An 18818-nucleotide genomic window follows, 5' to 3' on the forward strand; every position below is an offset into this window, starting at 1 on the left:
GTCCATGTGAAAGCTGAACATAACTAAACAGTAATTTACTGTAGGCTGAATAAAGGTTAAAGTAGGAATTTATTTTTCTGCATGGTCATTCATTTTCTGCCTACTTCCTGCCTTTTGAGGGAAGTGAGTATTGAAATTGAGCATACATACATTAATTCTTTGTAATTAATTAAGTATTCCTAGCTTTCCTCATCTTCCCCCAAATACATTAGTGCTGCTTTAATTTTGTTTAAAGTTGTGGGTATGCTATATGCTCTTGGAGTTATTCATGCTTCAAAAGACATGCAAGACACACAAGTAATTAATTCAGTCACAGGAAAACCTTGGAGTAAGGCAGGAATTTGATTATCTGTATTTCTGGCTGCCGAATTTAACAAATCAGTTGAGGGAAAACACATGTAGCATTCTGATAAATACGCAACTTCCAAAATGTTAGTCTTACTAAAAAAAAAGGAAAAAAATGTAAGCAGCACTGAAATATCTCAATCTCTCTATGTGCTATGGCTTACTTTATTTCCTAGTGTAGAACTGAGCTTAGTGTTGCAGTATGTAAATTTTTCTGCTTTAATGGTTGTCAAGTTTGACTCTCTCGCTTTTTTTCCCTTCTACTTCTTACGGGAGCTGCTTACAGAGAATTGAATTCATGGTTTTGGGGGTCATTATGTAATCTCTTCTGTATTTTGTGGCTGTTTTTTTCAGAGTACTTAATGCAGATTTGCTAATCTGCATTTTTCTTTACAGCTAAAATGACCAATGTGTACATGTTACTTCAAGACTTCATCTGACAAGCAGCAATTAAGCTTCACTTATCCTAAGAGTGAAGAGTATGGGATAGGTAACGCAGTATTAAAATGGTTTAGAGGCCAGAGTCGGTTTCTGGCCATATATACTTCTGATAGTTGTGAAGTCCTTTTGCTGGTCTTTACAGTTAAGATCCTTGATGAGAACCCACACTATTGTCCCTCAGCAGAAGGCCTCTTCAGTGCCAGGGTATAGGTGTTTGTGAGGAACTTGGGAGTGCTGACTAATGTCTAACATTTATAAAAGAAATAGCTTGTGCTTCACAGTAAAAACTTGTTAGAATGCTAATTAGATAATCAATACTATACTTGCTCATTACAAAAGAGAATAAAATACATATCAGCTCTGTTTCTGAGTTAAGCATCTCATTTTTTATCTGCCTTCAGCTTCTGTGTGCAAAATTCTTCTTTAGTCATCCATTTTTGCACTGTTTTGTCATGCATCTAAACTAAGCACAGGAATAGGTCCTCAGAATGTCTTGCTGAGTTGCATTTTAGGTTGTTCATTGCCAGAGAGATTTGGGTTTGTAGTTTGTAAAGAACTATTGTTGTTGGTCTTTGCAATTGTTATTATTACAAATGAATAATTATATTTGAAGTACCATGTAAAACAAAGGCAGCCAGAAAGCAATCCAGAAAAACAATTCTGGTAGTATGATTTGCATAGTCCAAATTCTAGAAAAAGCTGCCCATGTGTAGGAGGATTGCTGGTTCTTCTTTAAAGTTATGTTTTAGATTTTTGTTATAGATTTAAAAGTAAGTACTTGGGGGTAAAGGGTATGTGGGAGGCATTGCAATAAGTTTCTGGAACTCCTGAAGCGGAAGATGCAATAGAGAGCTTTGAAAAGATAAATATTATTGTAGTTCGAGTCATTTATTGCATGTGTCTTTGAAAAAAAAAAAAAGGCACAAACAAAACAGCTCTTAATTAGCTTTAATACCATATTAACAGTCCTCTGGGCAAAGGCAGACAGTCATTCTCTTCCAAAGATAAGATACTAGTGATGGGAGTTTTCTCCACGTTTGCACAGATCCTGCACACACAGTGCTTCTGATAAAATTGTTACAATTTTGAATTAAAAGGTACTTTTCCTCCTTTCCCTCCTTTTTTTTTTTCTTCCTTCTTTTTATTAAAGATGTACTTTAGCCATGTATATACTCTCTCACTGTCATTTTTTCAGAAGCAGCATCAGGAGCAATGGACTATTTCTGACTTGCCCACACAACAGCCAGGAGGAAAAGATAATGTAATGAAAATTAGTGTTTAGGAGCTCTCTGAGCTGCAACTCATAAGTTCAGGAATCTGACAGTATATAGGCTACTAGGCTGTTTCTAGATCTTAGCAGCTGCCAATTACAAGTCCATCTAACTTCTTACCTTATCTTATAGCATTAGTATGCATGGTTGTTCCAAACAGGAGACTTTCATTGGTCATCTGTGATTTTTTTTTACATATTTTTATTTATATGTGCATGTATAATGTATACAACGAACACATTTAATAAAATGCCCTTAAAAATCAGCTTGCTTTGGTCTGCATAAAATATTTTCTATAGTGGGCGATGCTGTAAGCTGTGACACTTGTATAACACCCTGAACAAGACCACTCCTCCCTGATGACTTGCAGTTGGTGACCTTGAAACCTTCTGTGGATCTCGGGATACAGCAGCAACTCTGTTCTCCAAATAGACCTGACTCGCTTCTTTTTTCAGAAAGTGGGAAGTCTAGAAGAATGGTTATTTTTGGATGACTGGGTGAAGCAGTGCTTCACATGCATTTTTCTGCTGTGAGGTTATGTATTAGTACTCATTGTACGTTAAGCGCTTCTTTCCAGGGAGACAAGGGTATTCTCTCCAAGATCTTGAAGGCAGAGCCATTAGCTTTCATTTTACTTCTCAAAAAAACCTTCTTGCAGTAAGAAAGAGGGATTCACTTCTTTTCTACAGGGGTGTCTGTGCCTCAGCAAATCCTGAAGATGGCATTGGCCTCCTGCTTCTTTCTTCATCTTCAGTAGTCCTCCTCAGCATTCTGATTCCTTGTAGGCGTCTTGTTAGAGGGTTCATTTCTATCTTCTTGCTCCCTAAAACGTTGTTCAGGAGTAGAAATGTTTATTAAAACCAGCTAAAAATTTTACGAAGAGATTTTGTGTTAAAATGGTTTTAGACTGCTCTAAGCTGACCTGGAAGTGTACCAAACTGAACTACATAAATTAAGTCTTGCTGGTTATGCAGGAGGTGCGTGAGCTACCTTTTTTTTTTTTTTTTCCCCCATAGCATGTATGTAGAGAAAGGGTGACTGGTGTATCTTTACTCATCCCACTTTTTTCACAATGGTCTGTTTCCATCATAAGAATAAATAAAAGGTTTCGATCTTGGAGTGATAATTCTGAATACAGAACCTCATGGCTAGCATGGACATAGGCTAGCAAGGGCAGAAACAGCTCTAGGGACTCAGAGAATTGAGAAACAGTCTGGACTTTGCTTACCAAGTAGCTGCACGTGCTTGACTGACTTGGGCTTGCTAATGCATTTCAAAGGTTTGAATGTTTGGGTTCTACCCCAGAGACTGCAAAGGTGTCTGCTAATACTGGGCATATTCCATGAGAAGAGATGGGAACCACTAGGGTAGAAACTGAAAGGATAAATCAGTGCACACTTTCCTTGATGTTTTTTTTTTTCCTTTTTCTCCCGTGCTTTCCACTGCATATGTTGATTTGGAAGGAGAAGGTGAACCCTTCATATGTTCTATTCACTTTTCTAGAAAGGTACTTACGTCATCTCATAGTCCTGGTCTTTCTCCGCCCGACAGCAGCAGCAATAGGCTAAAATACCAATAACTATAATTGCAGCAACAGCTCCACCAATGATGCCAGCGTAAAGAGCTATGTTCATGGATGCTATACAGGAAGAAAAGAATTAGCCCTTTGCAGTGAGAATATATCAAATGCCATCAGCACAATCACTGGACTTCAAATCCCTCCACCAGATGTCACATCTCACTGTCTACTCTGGATGTCAGATCCAGACTGAGGGGAAACCACATCTATTTTGACTACAGCAACTGGAACTAATTCTGTACTGGGTAGCTGACAAGTCTGCAGGAGCTATTAGTTAGTGTTAGGGAGGAGCCCTGGATGTGAACAACTGCTGTACTTTGTTGGTACATTCAGTTTCAGACTTTGGGGGCTCAGGCCTATCTCACTCTACACATTTTCTTGTTATCTGTGAACTAACCCTGTGAGTCAGTGGGTGCTCTATTAGCCTGTAAACCAATGCAGAGAATCTGTCTTAAAGGTAAAAAAAGTGTGCTATTTTTTTTGAGAGAAAAAGCAGAATTTTATACTTCTGTCTGCATTGCTTCCATTAATCCTTTGATGGTTAGCTAGGCTGCTTTCTCTGGTACTACTCTTCCAGTGAGCAACCCCGTCTCTTACGTGGCACAACGCTGACTGTCATGTTGCAAGATTCCTTTCCCACAGTGTTTGCTGAAGTGCAGATGTAAAAGCCAGAAGTATCTGCTGAGATGTTCTTCAGAGTTATTTGTTCCCCTGTTGAGAAACACAAATCCAGTCCAAAAAAAGAAAAGAATTAAACCAGGGAAGGAAGTGGGGACAGCAGCCCTTCAATTCCAGTCCAGGGTAGTGGGAGTGATGAGAGGTGATTAAAGCTGATGGATTGCTCTGTCTTGCTCAGGAGCTGCCCTAGGTTTTATTGTGATTTGTGGGAGGACAAACGGAAGTGTGCTGTTTTGATTACAGGGAACATTCCTTTTAGAAAGAAAATTGTAGGTGGAGGGTAAAGAAGTATGTGTGTTTAGTGAAAGCTTTTTTGCATTGGATTTTACTGAGAAATACAAGGTGGCCCAAACTGGCATCTGGCTTTGAGAACTGGCCATCTGATGAATTAACTTGTAAAACAACAAAAAGCTCTTCAATCCTACAGCTCTTGGGATTTCAGATCTGAATTATTTAGCAGTGGGGGAAATAGTTTTCTAGTCTGGGAGAGGCCACACGGGCTGTGAAAATAAATGAAGGAAAAGAAATACAGTAACATGGGATTGCTATGATACCGATAGTTTTCTGTCTAACCTAACAGCCCAGAACGATATACTAAAGCTTAGTGCTCTCTGCTCAAGCAGTCAGTTTTTGTTGTTACATCTCCAGCTGACATTTGTATCTGTAGTCTATGCTTTTTGCCCGTGATCTGCTGATAAAGGTCTTGATACCTGCTCTAAAAGCAAAAAGGCTCTGAATACTTTTCAGTGACTTTCCTGTTTTATTTTCCCTGTCTCTGATCTCACTTCTTGCCAGCCAACGTGTGGGACTGAGATTCTGTTAAGTCTCTGCTGGCACCTAGCGCCAGGTAGTAAAAAGGCATGCAAACCAATAAACACACTGCATGCTTGGTTATTTTTTATTTTTTTTAATCTCTACATACTATCTGTGCTTACTTCTATTTTTTTAATTATTTTTTTTCCGTGTGATGCTTATGCCTCTCAGAGTTGCAGTCTATAACCGAATTGTAAATCCTCCTATATTAAATCCAAAGTAATTAACTGGTGAGACAAACTGGGAAAATGAAGGTCGGATACTGTCATTTTTGGAGTGGCTCCTAAAGGGGACTCTGCACACTTTGCCTAGCACGGAAAGAAATTGCTTGTAGCGACAGTACGATCCGGTATGTTCAGTGCTGTGCATGACGCGTTGGCACCACTTAGTGGCCAGTCAAATGAATAAGGTTTGTGTCCCTGGTGTTATTTCGTCTTTTGCATAATTTATGCAAGAATAGGCTGGTGAGCGTTGAATCTCCTGTTTACTTTACATCCATAGCAATGCTACGATAAGTTAAACCACGAAGGGTAGGTTCAGATACTCTGTCTTTCTGGAGCTGAACATAGGAGGAAGAAAAAAAGTTGTTTAAAGGAATAAATCTGAGTCCTCTGTCACTACTACACTTCAAAAACTATTAAACCCTAATTTATGTGTGAATAGTTCTACCAAAGGTCCTGTCATGGAAATTCAGTTCCTTTCTTTACAGATTCTGACTTATAAAATATTGAGGCCTGTGTGACAGTCCTAAAGAACCGGATGGCTCGTCTATGCTCAAAGCAGGAATGGTGTAACCACTTCTCATACCATCTTCCCGTAGGTGAGGAGTCACCTCTGGAAGGAAAGTAGCTTCCAGAGCCTGCTTTTGTTTGCCTTCACTCCAGAAAGCAACCTGGTCGTTGTCGAGCGAGCGGGGATACAAAGACACACCAGTTAAACCTCAATGTTGTTCCTCATGTTATGCCCCCCTTTACGCCCAGCAATTGAGAAGTAATTATTTCTGTCTGCTTCCAGAGTGAGCCAGCTTTTTTGCCAGGTGAGAGCTAAAATGAAAATCTTACTGACCATTGTTACTTCAGGTAGCAGTCCTTCTCCCCCTGCTAAGTTACTCATGAGTGTGTCTTGTATCAAAAGGACAACTTTTCAAAATCCTGGACAGAGAACTTCCTAGAAAAAGCCTTAAGTGTGTTTTTCTATTTGTATTTCAAAATCTTTCCAACCCTGATCTACAGAGAGCTCAAAGGCTTGATGTCTTTGAATTTGCCATACCTTCTGTTCTTTGTAGTACACGGGGCTCATTTTGTACATTGAAGCTTTGCCAGGTATATCTGGGCTTTGGGGAGCCCTCATGAGAAATGCAGGTCAGATTGATTGTCTGTCCGTATTCTGGTGTCCCCACAATCTGGCATTCTGGCTTGGATGGTGCAACTGAAGGAAGAAAAAAGGAAGGCATTTTATTAATCGGAAGTAGTTTTTTTGTTTCAACCTATCTCCTGTACCTGTGGTTTTTATTCCTTCTAAACAGGCTGGTCTGGCACCTACCATCATCTTCTCTAAGCACTGGAGTGAACCTTGCTCTAATTTGTTTCTCCATCTTGGCACTCGTCAAACAAGAAGGAATTGTGAGATGCTTTTTGGGATATGTCTAATAGTGTTAGGTAATTCATCCTTTGATAACTGTAGTATGATAAGTCACAGTGGAATGAGGAATGCCCTGTAATGAGGCAAGGGTTATTAGGAAAGTGAACTGTATAACTCTTAAAGACAGTTTTCTACAGTCAGATATCTAAGGGAGCTGGGTGCTCTAAGCCTTCCAACCTACTTCCGTAGTAGTAGGAAAAGATTGAAGATGGAATTGTAGATGATGACTTCCTGGGAAAGTCTTTTTTTCTGTTAGAAAATCTGTTGTCTAAAACAATGTGGATATTAGAGGAAGGACAGTGTTTTATCTAATGGATCTGGTGTTGCCCCATCATGCTTACCAAGGACAAAAAGAGCCAAGGTTGCAGTCCGTCTTGGGGGGTCATTCCGTAGACGAACGTTGCATGCATATGTCCCATTGTCTTCCATGGTCACTGCATTGATGGTGATACTGATGTCCCCTTGGCTTATATCACCACTAAACTGTATACGGTTTTCATAGCCTCTGCCATACTGTACAAGTCCATCAAAATACCTAGTGACAGCATCATCCTGATAGAGAGGGAGGGAAAATGAGCAATCTCAGTTTCTTCTTTGTGAGCCTACAACCTAACTTGATGGATTAGCCCACTCTTGAGAGAAGAGCATCTTGGAAAAGAGGGCCTTAAATTGCCCCAGTTTACCAAAAAGCCAAGAAAAACGTAGGCATTCAAAAGGGTCTGAGTTTCTCTCTGGAATCCCCTTATCCCACCTTGTCAGAGACGACCAATTTCTTTTGCTGGGGCTTATTCACCTTTCCTCGCCATGACAGGACACTGTGAGATTTGTCTGAGATCCATAATATGTAAATCAAATTGTCCTACGATTACAGAAACTCCCTTGCTTTCTTCCTGCAAGGATCTTCAGAGAAGAAACCAGTGGCAGTTACTGCAAGGAGATTGCCAAAGGCTGCTTCCCTTCTCACTAATTCCCAAGAAGTCAAGGAGAACTTCAGAGGTCTCTCTACCTTCAAATACTCCATATGAACATAGGAGACCTCAAGAATCTCTCTGGGTGCTATTATCATCAACTGAAAACCTCTTATATAGTATCAAAGATATGTATATATAAAAATATATGTGTATAATACATACACATACCTTTTTATAAAGTATCGGAGCATGTCACGTATTTTAATAGATGTAAACCCACGGTGTGTAGTGATGTATCCTCAGTACACAGTTGCAAGACCAAGAGAGAGGAAAGAGAAGGGTGGGGACTGTGCTAGTATCATGCAGTAGATTTGGGATAAATTGCATCTAGAATCAGAGTTTCTGTTTGCATAGTTTTGAGATTAAAGAAAGTCTTAAAGGAATCTTTCTTTCAACACACATTCCCACCCACAGTCCTGCTTCCATCTATCTTCTCACCCCCCTCTTGGATGCCCTATCTTATGTTTCTTTATGCAACTTGATTTACCGCACTATTGATTTTCCTCCAGACAACAACGTCTCCTGAGTGAATAGGAGCCTCCGTTTTGAAATGACAGCCAAGAGTAACGTTGTTCCCTCGTGCCACCTGTGTTTCCTTGGCAGGTGCTTCCACAGTGAGGGCATGAGCAGTCACCAGAACTAGGAAGAGAATAAATTCTGCAGTCAGCAAAGTTAGTGACATCTGGATTCCACATTTTGTGTCTTTGACTTTCTTACACACCACAACAACTCCACACCCGCCTCTGTCATCTGCGACATTCCCCACTGCGCAAGAGGTGACGTATACCGGGGCTGGTTGACTATAGGAAGCTGCTGCACAGGATGGCTAAGAGCTAAACTGCTTTCCTTTCCTCACTTCCCTTGTCTTTAGCTGGACATACATTGCCATGGAGTTTATAAAGATGTATTTATTTTTTTTATGAGCCCTCTTTCAGTGTGACTGACATACTTTGACAGTTCTAAATGTAGAGAGAGAGATGGATAAACAGATAATATGAGTGCATCAGCAGTCTTAAGGATTCAGGCTAAACTAATAAATTGATATTGTCAAATTTCAGGGATAAGGAAAACTGTCAAATAACTTGCCTCAATCCAAATCCATACAGAAGTGACATTTTATGCTAGGAAATCAAAACCTCTTCATGTAATGCCCTGAAAAAGAAAAAGCTAGAAAAGCAAAGAGAGCTTGAAAGAAACAAGAGAAGAATAGCTATTGGTTTTTAAAAATGAGTAGGGTAGTAGTCACCTTTCTCCAAGGACTGTAGCTCCTGCCAGTGGAGCACAGGAATAGCTGAACGTTGAATATAACAAAAGTCCCTGTATGCCCTGGTGAAGCGTGCAGAGTGCAGGTAGGTCTTTCTTGTACGTTGTATTCCACTTGACTTGATGCTTAATTCATCATACCTGAGCATTAGCTAGTGGCAGGTCTTAGTTATTCTCAGAATTAGGCTGGTGTTCACCTCTGCCCTGCCATAGATGACCTTCATGCCTGTTTATGTTTAAAAACGCCTGCTTTCTCCTTACAGTGTGTGGTGGTTTTTTGCTTTGTTTTTTGTTGGTTTTTTTTTGACACCAAAGTGAATAATTGAAAAAATCTAAGTCTGAAACCGATTAGAGAGTGGAGGGACGTGGGTAAGGGAGTGCTGCTCAAAGGCACTCCTATGGCAAAGAGGAAGATGGTGCAGTAAGGAGGAAAGTGGAGGAGGGCAGAGGTCTGCTTTGTGTGGCGGAGGGGCGTGCTTTGTGTGGCGGTGAAGGTTTCGGAAAAACCGGGGTGAGTCAGTGTTCCCTGGAGAGGATTTGACTGAAAAGTTGCTGTCTAGCAAGCTTTGGGTCTTCATTCTGCCGTATGTGTGTCCAGATTAGATCATAAGGAAGTGTAGTATGTAAGGGAGGGAGCAAAGGGCATCTAGATTTCCACTTTGAGTTGCAAAGTGATTGTGAATACATGCTTTTTTGGACAGGAAAAAAACCACAGACACATACATTAGGTCAATAAGAGTTAGCCATTATCAAGTTGAGCAGTACCAGATCCTTGACTATAGCAGCAGTGAACAATAGTGTCCCTTAGAAAATAACAGCATAGGGACCCAAAAGGTTTTGTTGTCACTGCTAGGAACCTGCTGGTAGCAGTTCAGGTATCTGCACAGGGTAACATGGGACAGTTGGCATGGGGATCTGCTCCCCTGTGGGAGAGGCAAAAGCTTCTGTAACAGTTTCCTGGATCCAGTCTGTCCTCTTCTTAGAATTGGCCCGTATTTCCTGAGAGGAGTTTGATGGGAATTTTCACAGCAGCCAAACCTTTCCCTCCTCTGCACCCCTCCTTCCTTGTTGCCCTTCCACAGCTGTCTTCAGAGTCAGCTTCAGATATTTCCAGCAGGATTGCAAAGACGGCCTTCTGCGTTTGTTAGCATCCTGGTAAGAAAAGGTGGCTGAGTGACCAGAGCAGGAGGCTTCTAGCTGAAGTTCTGGTCGTTCCTCATTCCCCATCCCATAACAGAGTTGTTCTGTGGTCTTGCACAGTTAATTAATTAAGCATGCATTTTAGTCTCTTCCCCTGTGACATCGCGGTAGTGGTTTCTGCTCTCTTGGGGATTAATTCATTTACAGCTGCTGACAGCTATGAGAGAGAAACGAGCTGGGCAAAGTATTTCTAGCACGGTTTTATTGCAGCCACTCCCAGGTCTTTCCCTGCTCTGGAGCACCTGGTGCAAGGGCCATGTTTGTGTAGCCCCAAGGCTGACTGCATTTTCTGACTACGTTTTTCATCATGCCCTTGGGAGACGTCTATGAAAGCTTTCTCGTTGCTTGTCGTGACTGGATAGAGACACTTTCCTGCATTTAGGTGAAAAGCATCACCTGTACTAGGAGATTGAGCAAAATTCATTTCCTCGTCCTTTTGTTACTCAGAAACTGGTTCCACCAGGCCGGGGTTCACTGACAGGTCATTAACTCCGCCCTGAAGCAGAGAAGAGGGTGCCTAACCCTAAACCTTCCCCTCACAAGTGCTCTTCCTTCCTCCAATTGGATGACTCAAATCCTACAATAAATGAGGTGTTTGTTTTTTTCCAAACATGTCTTCAGCGCAGAGTGGGGGAACCAAACACTACATACAAGAGAAACAGCCTGTAACAAGCGAGACTGCTTATTCATCTGTTGCTGTCACCCTAGTGCTCGAATTCTTCTGATGCTCTCCTGTTTTTCATCCACAACATCTCTTTCTGGATCCTGTTTCTCCCTTGTTGGGGCTCCTTCTGGCTCTCTGGGAAGCTGCACAGTTTCATTCTGGGATGCCATTTACTCACGCCAATTTCCGCCTTCCCCCTCCTCACTATATTTCACCTCTTCACCAAGTCACCAACAGCCAGCTAGTCACAGTCAGCATGTCTAAAAATTGGGGTTTATTCTTCAGGGTTGGGTTTTTTTTCTGAGAGAAAACAGAATAAAGTATGGCTGAAGGGAGGGGAGAGCCAATTCTGAAAGAAGTTCAGAAAAGGAGAGAGGATGAATAGCCTATATAGTACTAGAGGGATGGCATCACCTAGATTTAAGCCTTAGAGTTACTTTTCTGTGTGTTATCAATTAGTATGTTTATAACATTTTGAGAAATTGAGAAAGGCTTTATCTCCCTCTGCTCAACTTAAACATTAGTACTTGTACAAAGGAAGAAGAAAATCAAAGTGAGGTGTCTACTTTCACATTCCTTACTGAGTAAGTGTTAATCAAACAGAATGAAGGGAAATTAATAGAGCTGGAAACAATTAGAGGAGTATTTTGTTTGCTGAAAAAATTGAGATTCTGATTAAGCAAAATTGTTATTGCCTGTGGCAGGGGAGTTGGAAATAGATCTTTAAAGGTCCCTTCCAACCCGAACCATTCTATGATTCTATTTGTCTTGGTAGATTTGGCTAGTGAGAAAAGTAGGAAAAGTGGAAATGTTTTACTTCACTTTTACAAGGAAATGCTCTAACTTTTAATTTCTCAATACTTTACTTCAGAATTTAGCTGAAATTTAATTCCAAAGTAGGAGAGGGGAAACCTGTTAAATGTGAAATTTGCAGCAAAAGTAAATATTTTGTTTGATTCAGAATGACTGAATGGCTTTTTCTTCAGCAAGAAGTTCACAGTACCAGTTATTCACACAATTGGAGTGAAAAGCTGTGCAGCAGGAGAAGTCAGTCTGTGCCGAGATCCTGATGCAGCTCATTCAGGGCAGCTCTGGCATCCCAACACTGCACTGCCTTGTGCTGTGCGGTTTCTCCACTCTGGTGCAGTGCAGGAATCTACTACACCTTCTCCAAAAATTTTTTCATAGGCCAGTGTTTTTAACACTGAATTATTACCATTTGAGTCCTGCCCAAACAGGCGAGAAGAGCTTCACCCACCATACACGTTTCTCTTCTGAAAAGTTTCCCATCTATAATTTGGATCGCATGAATGGTGAGAATAATGAAAAAGGAGAAAGAATATCAATGGCATTACACAATTTACGTAATGATCATGAAATCATGACCCAAGTCACATTTGTTGCATATGGAGCACATCCACTTTTTCTAATTACATTAAGTTTTGTGAATTTCCTTCTTGTGGGTCTTATTGTTGAAGTGAGGCTTTCAGGATTTTTGATAAAAAAACAAGAGGTTTCCATGTGCGTAGCTTTGTCTGAAGTTTGGAAGAAGGTGTAGGAGCATTGGTATGAGAAGACAAGATGGGTCAAAAAGCAGTGGAACTGAGACTGCAGGCTCTGCAAGGCAGGATGAGAAAGGGCAAGTCTGTGATGAAGGCTGAGGGCGAGCTGTCTGATTTATATATGTTAGTGGGGATCATTATGCATCCCCCTAACATGAATAATATAGGGAGATCACAAGTTGTATGGGAGTTCATACAAACAGTAGGATTTAGACTCACAGAGACGTCCACTACATGCAGATTTACATATAAAAGAATAAAACCCAAGGACTTTTCCACTTCCAGCTGAGAAAGTTCCATCTTCAGAGATAAACATCATATTTAACAGAGGCCATTAAAACTGTTTTTAAAAATACTTTACAGCCTCATGAAGAATACCATTCTTTTCCTGTTTCTAACACTGTCTTGCAGCTTTAGGAGATGCCTGTAAGTCTGGACATTCAGCACAGAGACAGTAAACACACCTGCCTGATCATAAACATGAAGGAACTTTTACTAAACACAAAAGAAACACACAAAGCCCATTGGAATACGCAGGCTTTGTAGTACTGTCTCCTTCTACCCAACCCTTGAGGACATAACCGAATTAGTACTCACTTGTACCAAAAATGAACAACCAAAGGCTTTTCATTGCCATCCTCCTCATCGCTCCGTTGTTTCACCTCAAGGTGCTCTTCCTTGTAATCTCTAGGTGGCTGGGTAAGTAATTCGCTTTAGCTGAAGGGCTGCTTCACGGTAGCATCGCAGGTTCACTTCCTCAGTCTCTTTTAAAGCGCTGTTTCTCTGGCCTGCCACTCCCCTCCCAGCCAGAATGACAAGCCAGATCACCAGTAGGCTTTGACACGGCTCCGATGCTCTTTGCCTAGGGGCAGAGAGGAGCCTTGTGAACTCCCTCCCCAGTTGTGAACTTTCTTCCCCAATTAAACAGCCTTTCCCAGTTTCTCCTAACACGCAGGTACACAAAGCGAGAGAAGAGGCACACCAACGGGTGCGGTGACTGGGAGTGTACAATACAACAATTGAAGTCATGCATGCGATGACACGTAACTAGGGAAGGATAAGCCTCATTCATCTTAAGTATTTATTAAGGGACCTTAGGGCCAGAGTTAAAAAAGTATTGAAGTGTTTCACAGGGCGGGCTGCTGCCCACATCCCATTAAGGAACTGCAATGCCTAACTCCACTTACTTAAATACCTGTAAGAATATATGATTTATGCTAATTTGATGACTAATGGCTTATCTAAATGTAAGTGACTTGCATCTCATACAGGTTCTTATGCACTTATGCCTACTGTTCAACTGTCCCGGTGTGTGGCCTGCACAACAGCCGTATGTACCAAAGGTACCTTCTACCTTTCCACTGAAAAAGGCTGTTAGATAAACTGATCAATGGCTTGTAGCACACTAGCTACGTACCCACTGAGACATGCGTAGTGGAAGTCCAGCCACTGCTCACGTATTTTGGCTGGGCAGTTGGAAAGCACAAATAACTTCTGCTGTAATTGACTGAGGAATAAAGGGAGGACTGATGGCAGCTCAGACAGATATCTGACATTACATTTAATTGAATGCAGCTGGCTAGCATGTCTTTTAAACTCTTTACTGCCAATAGGTAGCAAGGGATGTCTCCATCTGGGATAGTCATCTGTGCTCTGTTTCTAGCCATTTGAGAGACAAGTCACTTTTAGGGTGTGAGTGATCATTTTAGGCATTTTAGATGGGGACTTCATGTCCTTAGACCTCATTTTCAGCTTAAAAAAATCATACCCACAAGGCAGTGATAATACTGACGAACTCTTTTGATTGTTGAAGGAGGATACCTCAAAAGTGGGTGCGTACACCACAGATAGCTTTGTTTAGTCTAATAAAGTGGATCTTGATCTTGATCTTATGCTGACCCCATGGTAAACCTGCCAAAAGCCATGCTAAAGACTGCCTTTTTGTCTCCGTGGCGGTTGTTCAAAACACCTCCAAGACAATGAAACTTATGAGTGATTGGAAATCCAATCCTTCTGATAGAAAGGACTGTCTATACTTTGTGCTTGATACATAGCCTCAGTTCTCTTTAAACAAACTGTTAGCACAAAGCAAATTAAAGCATATACGAGTACAGAAACTGTATTCTTTGGCAATCTTCCAAATGAAGATGGCCAATAGAAAAATCCATCCTGCCGTATCCATCTCTAATAGGCTGCAGGCATTAGGAAGTGGCAAGGACCCTGCAAAGAGAGGAGAGCCTTTTTCCAAACAGCTTGCTAACCTCTAAATGCTAGCTACAAATGACTTAAGATGTAAACAAAACTGGAGCAAGGTCAGTAGTCTCTTCCTCTTTGGAGCCCACAGGGATGAGGTTCCTCACAAGGATGAGTTTCTTAAATTTTTACCTCCTTTAAAGATTAACGAACTTCGTGACTTTATCCACAGCCTCCGGGGAGAGACATGTAGGATCTTTACTCTAGCTTCCACACTTTTGATTTTGCTCCCATTTAATATTTTAACTGAATTTGATGAACAGAGATAGTGACAGAAATGCGATCACTGTACACCATCTGCCCGTACTTCCTCTGTTAGTTCTCTACATAACAGCTGTGAGTATTCACCGAAAGAACTTGGTTACAGTCCTTGACAGACACTGTACCAACTTGGTAAGCTTGCCATTATCCTCTTCACAGAAATAAGAGTTTCACTATCATTTATACAACCTGTCTTCCCTCTCTTCTCCCCAATAATTTCAAAACCCCCTTGACTGATATCAGCTAAATTTGACAGATAGTAATCTCAAAGATGGGAAGTTCCTTTCAGTTATGTAAAAATCAGCAATCCTAATTGATAAGAGAGAAATCTAAATTAATGGTACCTCTTAGGCATCAATCAGTCGTTGTCTTCCATTCCAAGAATCCATGGTTGCGCAACGGATGCACCTAACCACGGTCTGTCTCATCTCTAGCGCAGCCAGGCAGATAGGGAAATTTGGTACGGCGAGTAGTCACAGGGGGCAAGAGTGGATGGCTTCGTAAGGGATGTTTATCGTGCTGGGGCACCTGGACTGCAGGACTCACGTCCATTGGAAACCAGGCTTGTTAATCCCACTGCTTGTGGAAATATATGGGTTTTAGTCTGTATTCTTAACTTCAGCAACTGATTAGTAAAAAACCCACAACAGAGAGAACTTGCAGAGTTAAGCTGAAAACAGTGCCTATAACAATAGTTCCTAAAATACCTGAAGCAGGTCTGAACTTAGTAACCTTACTGTCTAAAAGATGGTATGTAGATGAAGCACTGCATGTTAACCCTGAAATAAATGCACTATTTCTATTTTCACATAAATTTAGCTGTAAAAGTAACAAGATGCATCCTCTCCGAGCGTATTGGCATGTGTCTGGTTCCATTGTGCTGGGGAGGAGGGACAGGCACTGGATCTCACCTCACGGTCCATAACTTGGACAGGCTGCCTTATCTGGTGTCCGCGCGGAAATATTGGTGTGGAAACGATTCACTGGGGGAACAGTTTTACCCTGCCTCTCTCAGACACTCAGTTGCATTGCAAGTAAATAAGTTGTCACTGAGATTGATAATGTTCTGTTGTTTTGGAGACTTAGTTAAATAAGAATGGTTTCCTAGGTATCATATACTTCAACACCTGATACTTACATAAATCTGATATTAAGACACTTGTTTAGATGCACTTTATTTACTGCTTTTGTTAGTTATTTAGGCCTAGATTGGAAAAAGATCTTTAGGCACTTATTTCCTGTCACTTTTCCCTGATGGTTCTCGTTGGGGGCCTCAGGAGCTGTGGATAAATGCAGGAGGCAAATGCACAGTTTACCTATGAGAAGTCGGTAGAGCTGCCCAAACAGAAAGACTGGGACAGCTGGCAGTTTTAAGAGATTTTAATTTTGTTTCTGGGTTGACTTTCTTTCACTGTGTAGTGTAAGCTGCCAAAACTCACAGGCATTGGCACCACAGCTAAAAGAACTGCCAAAGCTTTGCCATTGCCCTACTTAGGCTAATGCAGGCTATGTCTTAGCACAGGTTGACACACATCGACTTCTTCGTCACTCACCCATGGGCACTGCAAACCCTCAAAGTCTTATTTTTACTGATGGCTGCAGCTCTGGGGAATCTTTTTGCTGATATATAGGATTTTTAGGGGATATTATTAGCTTATTTAAATGAAACTGCCATTGGCATGAAAAGCTTTAATAGAAAACTAGGGTGGCTTCATTGTCTTGCCAAAAATACATACTCTGATAAGGCTCACCTATAAAAGCCAATGAGGATTAATGCATAGGTGGCATAGTGTTAACACTATAAATGACGGTAACTCCTGTTAAGTTAAGCCAGAGAAAGAGGAACCTTCTATCAAGATCCCATCTTTCCCACCTAAGAGGACAGCACCTGGCCATGTTCAGTTTGGGTTCATCTATGAATGGATGTATTAATCACCAATGACAGATGCCCAGCCACTTACAGCTACTTACTTTTTGCTATGTTTGCATGTGCATACATTCATTAGCAAAGATTTCTAGCTTCCTTGTCTCTGTTCTGCATGGTCATCTTGATCCCATAAATAAGCAACTTGTAACAAGCAGTGAGGAAGAGCTGCCAGGCTGCTTGCTGTCAGTGTATTCTCCACAAGTCTGCAACGTACGTGATCCTATCTGCATCTCTGCACGTGAACGGTTGCGGTGGGCATGGCAGGGCTTTCAGGTCTAGCCATCATCCCTTGCTGTAGTTGTATCCTAAAGATTCATGAACGGCATTTTCAGAAGCAGCTCAGTGACTTAAAAACATCAGGTTTTATCGGGTCTCAGTGGTATACATGCTCCCACAACATTTAGGTCCTTTGAAAGCTGCATAATAAGGGAGTCCATAGGCAAATGTCTTTAGATCACTTCCTGTCTCAATTAGCACTATTTAACAAGAACACATATGGCACTGCTTAGCAGATGTGGGTAAAAATTGCATTGCCCAGAGGAGGCAGCTGTAGGATCAACACAATTCGTCCTATTTTGGTACATGAAACCATTAGGATCACTTCAAACCTGTAATCAGTAATCCATTTTTCCCCTTGATATGACACCCGAGATTCAATATACCACTTTCTCTTGTTCCTGCTTGCTCACCCCAGTAACTGTATTAACACAAGTGTAAGCTATGAGCATACAAAGGCTTGAGTGCCTGTTTCATGGCTCTTCCCTGCCGTGATGTTGCATCCCTGCAGATGTGGCCCTATCCCTGTGTGGGGATGCAGCACTCAAGTAAGAAGCAAAGAGGGGTACGCAGGCCCTGCCCAGCATGATGCAGCAGCAAAGGTAAGAGACAGGTCAGTTGTCTTTTCCATTTCCTTCCTTTTTTGCTTGTTTGTTTGCAAAAGGAATCAACAGTGGGATGTCATTGCATGCCTCAGAACTGGAGCCGCTAGTACAGGTAAATAGCACTTAGGCTTTCATCTGGTTCTGCGCTGGACCAGCCTGGCCCATGAGCTTTGCTGGGGAGAAAAGAGAGGTTTCCTCATTGAAAAGGCATCAGAGGAGACATAGTGTACCTCAGTCCTGGCTCTTCCAAGAACAAAAATCAGGTAATTATACAATCGTAGAACCACAGAATCGTTTGGGTCAGAAGCGATCTTTAAAGATCATCTAGTCCAACCTCCCTGCCACAAGCAGGGACATTTTTCACTAGATCAGGTTGCTCAAAACCTCATCCAACCTGACTTTGAACACTTCAGTGTTGGGGCATCCACAGTTTCTCTGGACAGCCTGTTCCAGTGTCTCACCACCCATATCATAAATAATTTCTTTCTTCTATCTAACCTAAATCTACCCTCTTAGTTCAAAATCATTGCTCATTGAAAAGTCTCTGTCTTTCTTGTAAGATCTCCTTTAAGCACTGAAAGGCCGCAATAAGGTCTCCCTAGAACCTTCTCTTCTCAAGGCTGAAGAACCCCAGCTCTCTCAGTCTTTCTTCATAGAAGAAGTGTTCTTGCCCTCTTGATCATTTTGATGGCCCTCCTCTGGACCCAGTCTAATGGGTCCGTGTCTTGTGCTGGGGACTCCAGAGCTGGACGCAGTACTTCAGGTGGGGTCTCACAAGGGTGGAGTAGAGGGGTGGAATCACCTCCCTCGACCTGTTGGCCATGCTTCTAAATGCTGCCCAGGATAGGGCTGGCTTTCTGGGCTGCAAGTGCACATTGCTGGCTCACATCCAGTTTTTCATCCACCAGTACTCCCAAGTCCTTCTCCGCAGGGCTGCTGTGAATCCATTCACCCCCCAGCCTGTACTCATCTTGGGGATTGCCCTGATCCAGGTGCAGGACTGTGCACTTGACCTTGTTGAACTTTATGAAGTTCACATGGGCCCACTCCTCAAGACTGTCAGGGTCC

General features: G+C 41.7%; 1 protein-coding gene across 1 annotated transcript; it reads right to left on the bottom strand.

Moving 5' to 3' along the window:
- Window positions 1-2135: 2135 nt before the first annotated feature.
- Window positions 2136-17473, bottom strand: GPA33 (glycoprotein A33). The gene is made up of 9 exons (XM_054185372.1): window positions 16914-17473; window positions 15287-15521; window positions 13026-13290; window positions 8227-8378; window positions 7110-7320; window positions 6397-6555; window positions 4234-4347; window positions 3573-3696; window positions 2136-2880 (listed from the first exon to the last, which is right to left on the bottom strand). Exons 3-9 carry the CDS (start codon window positions 13072-13074, stop codon window positions 2808-2810), a joined length of 882 nt encoding a protein of 293 aa, XP_054041347.1. The 5' UTR covers window positions 13075-13290; window positions 15287-15521; window positions 16914-17473; the 3' UTR covers window positions 2136-2807.
- Window positions 17474-18818: the final 1345 nt, after the last annotated feature.

Source organism: Rissa tridactyla, chromosome 1 (assembly GCF_028500815.1).
Source record: "Rissa tridactyla isolate bRisTri1 chromosome 1, bRisTri1.patW.cur.20221130, whole genome shotgun sequence".
Lineage (NCBI taxonomy): Eukaryota > Metazoa > Chordata > Aves > Charadriiformes > Laridae > Rissa > Rissa tridactyla.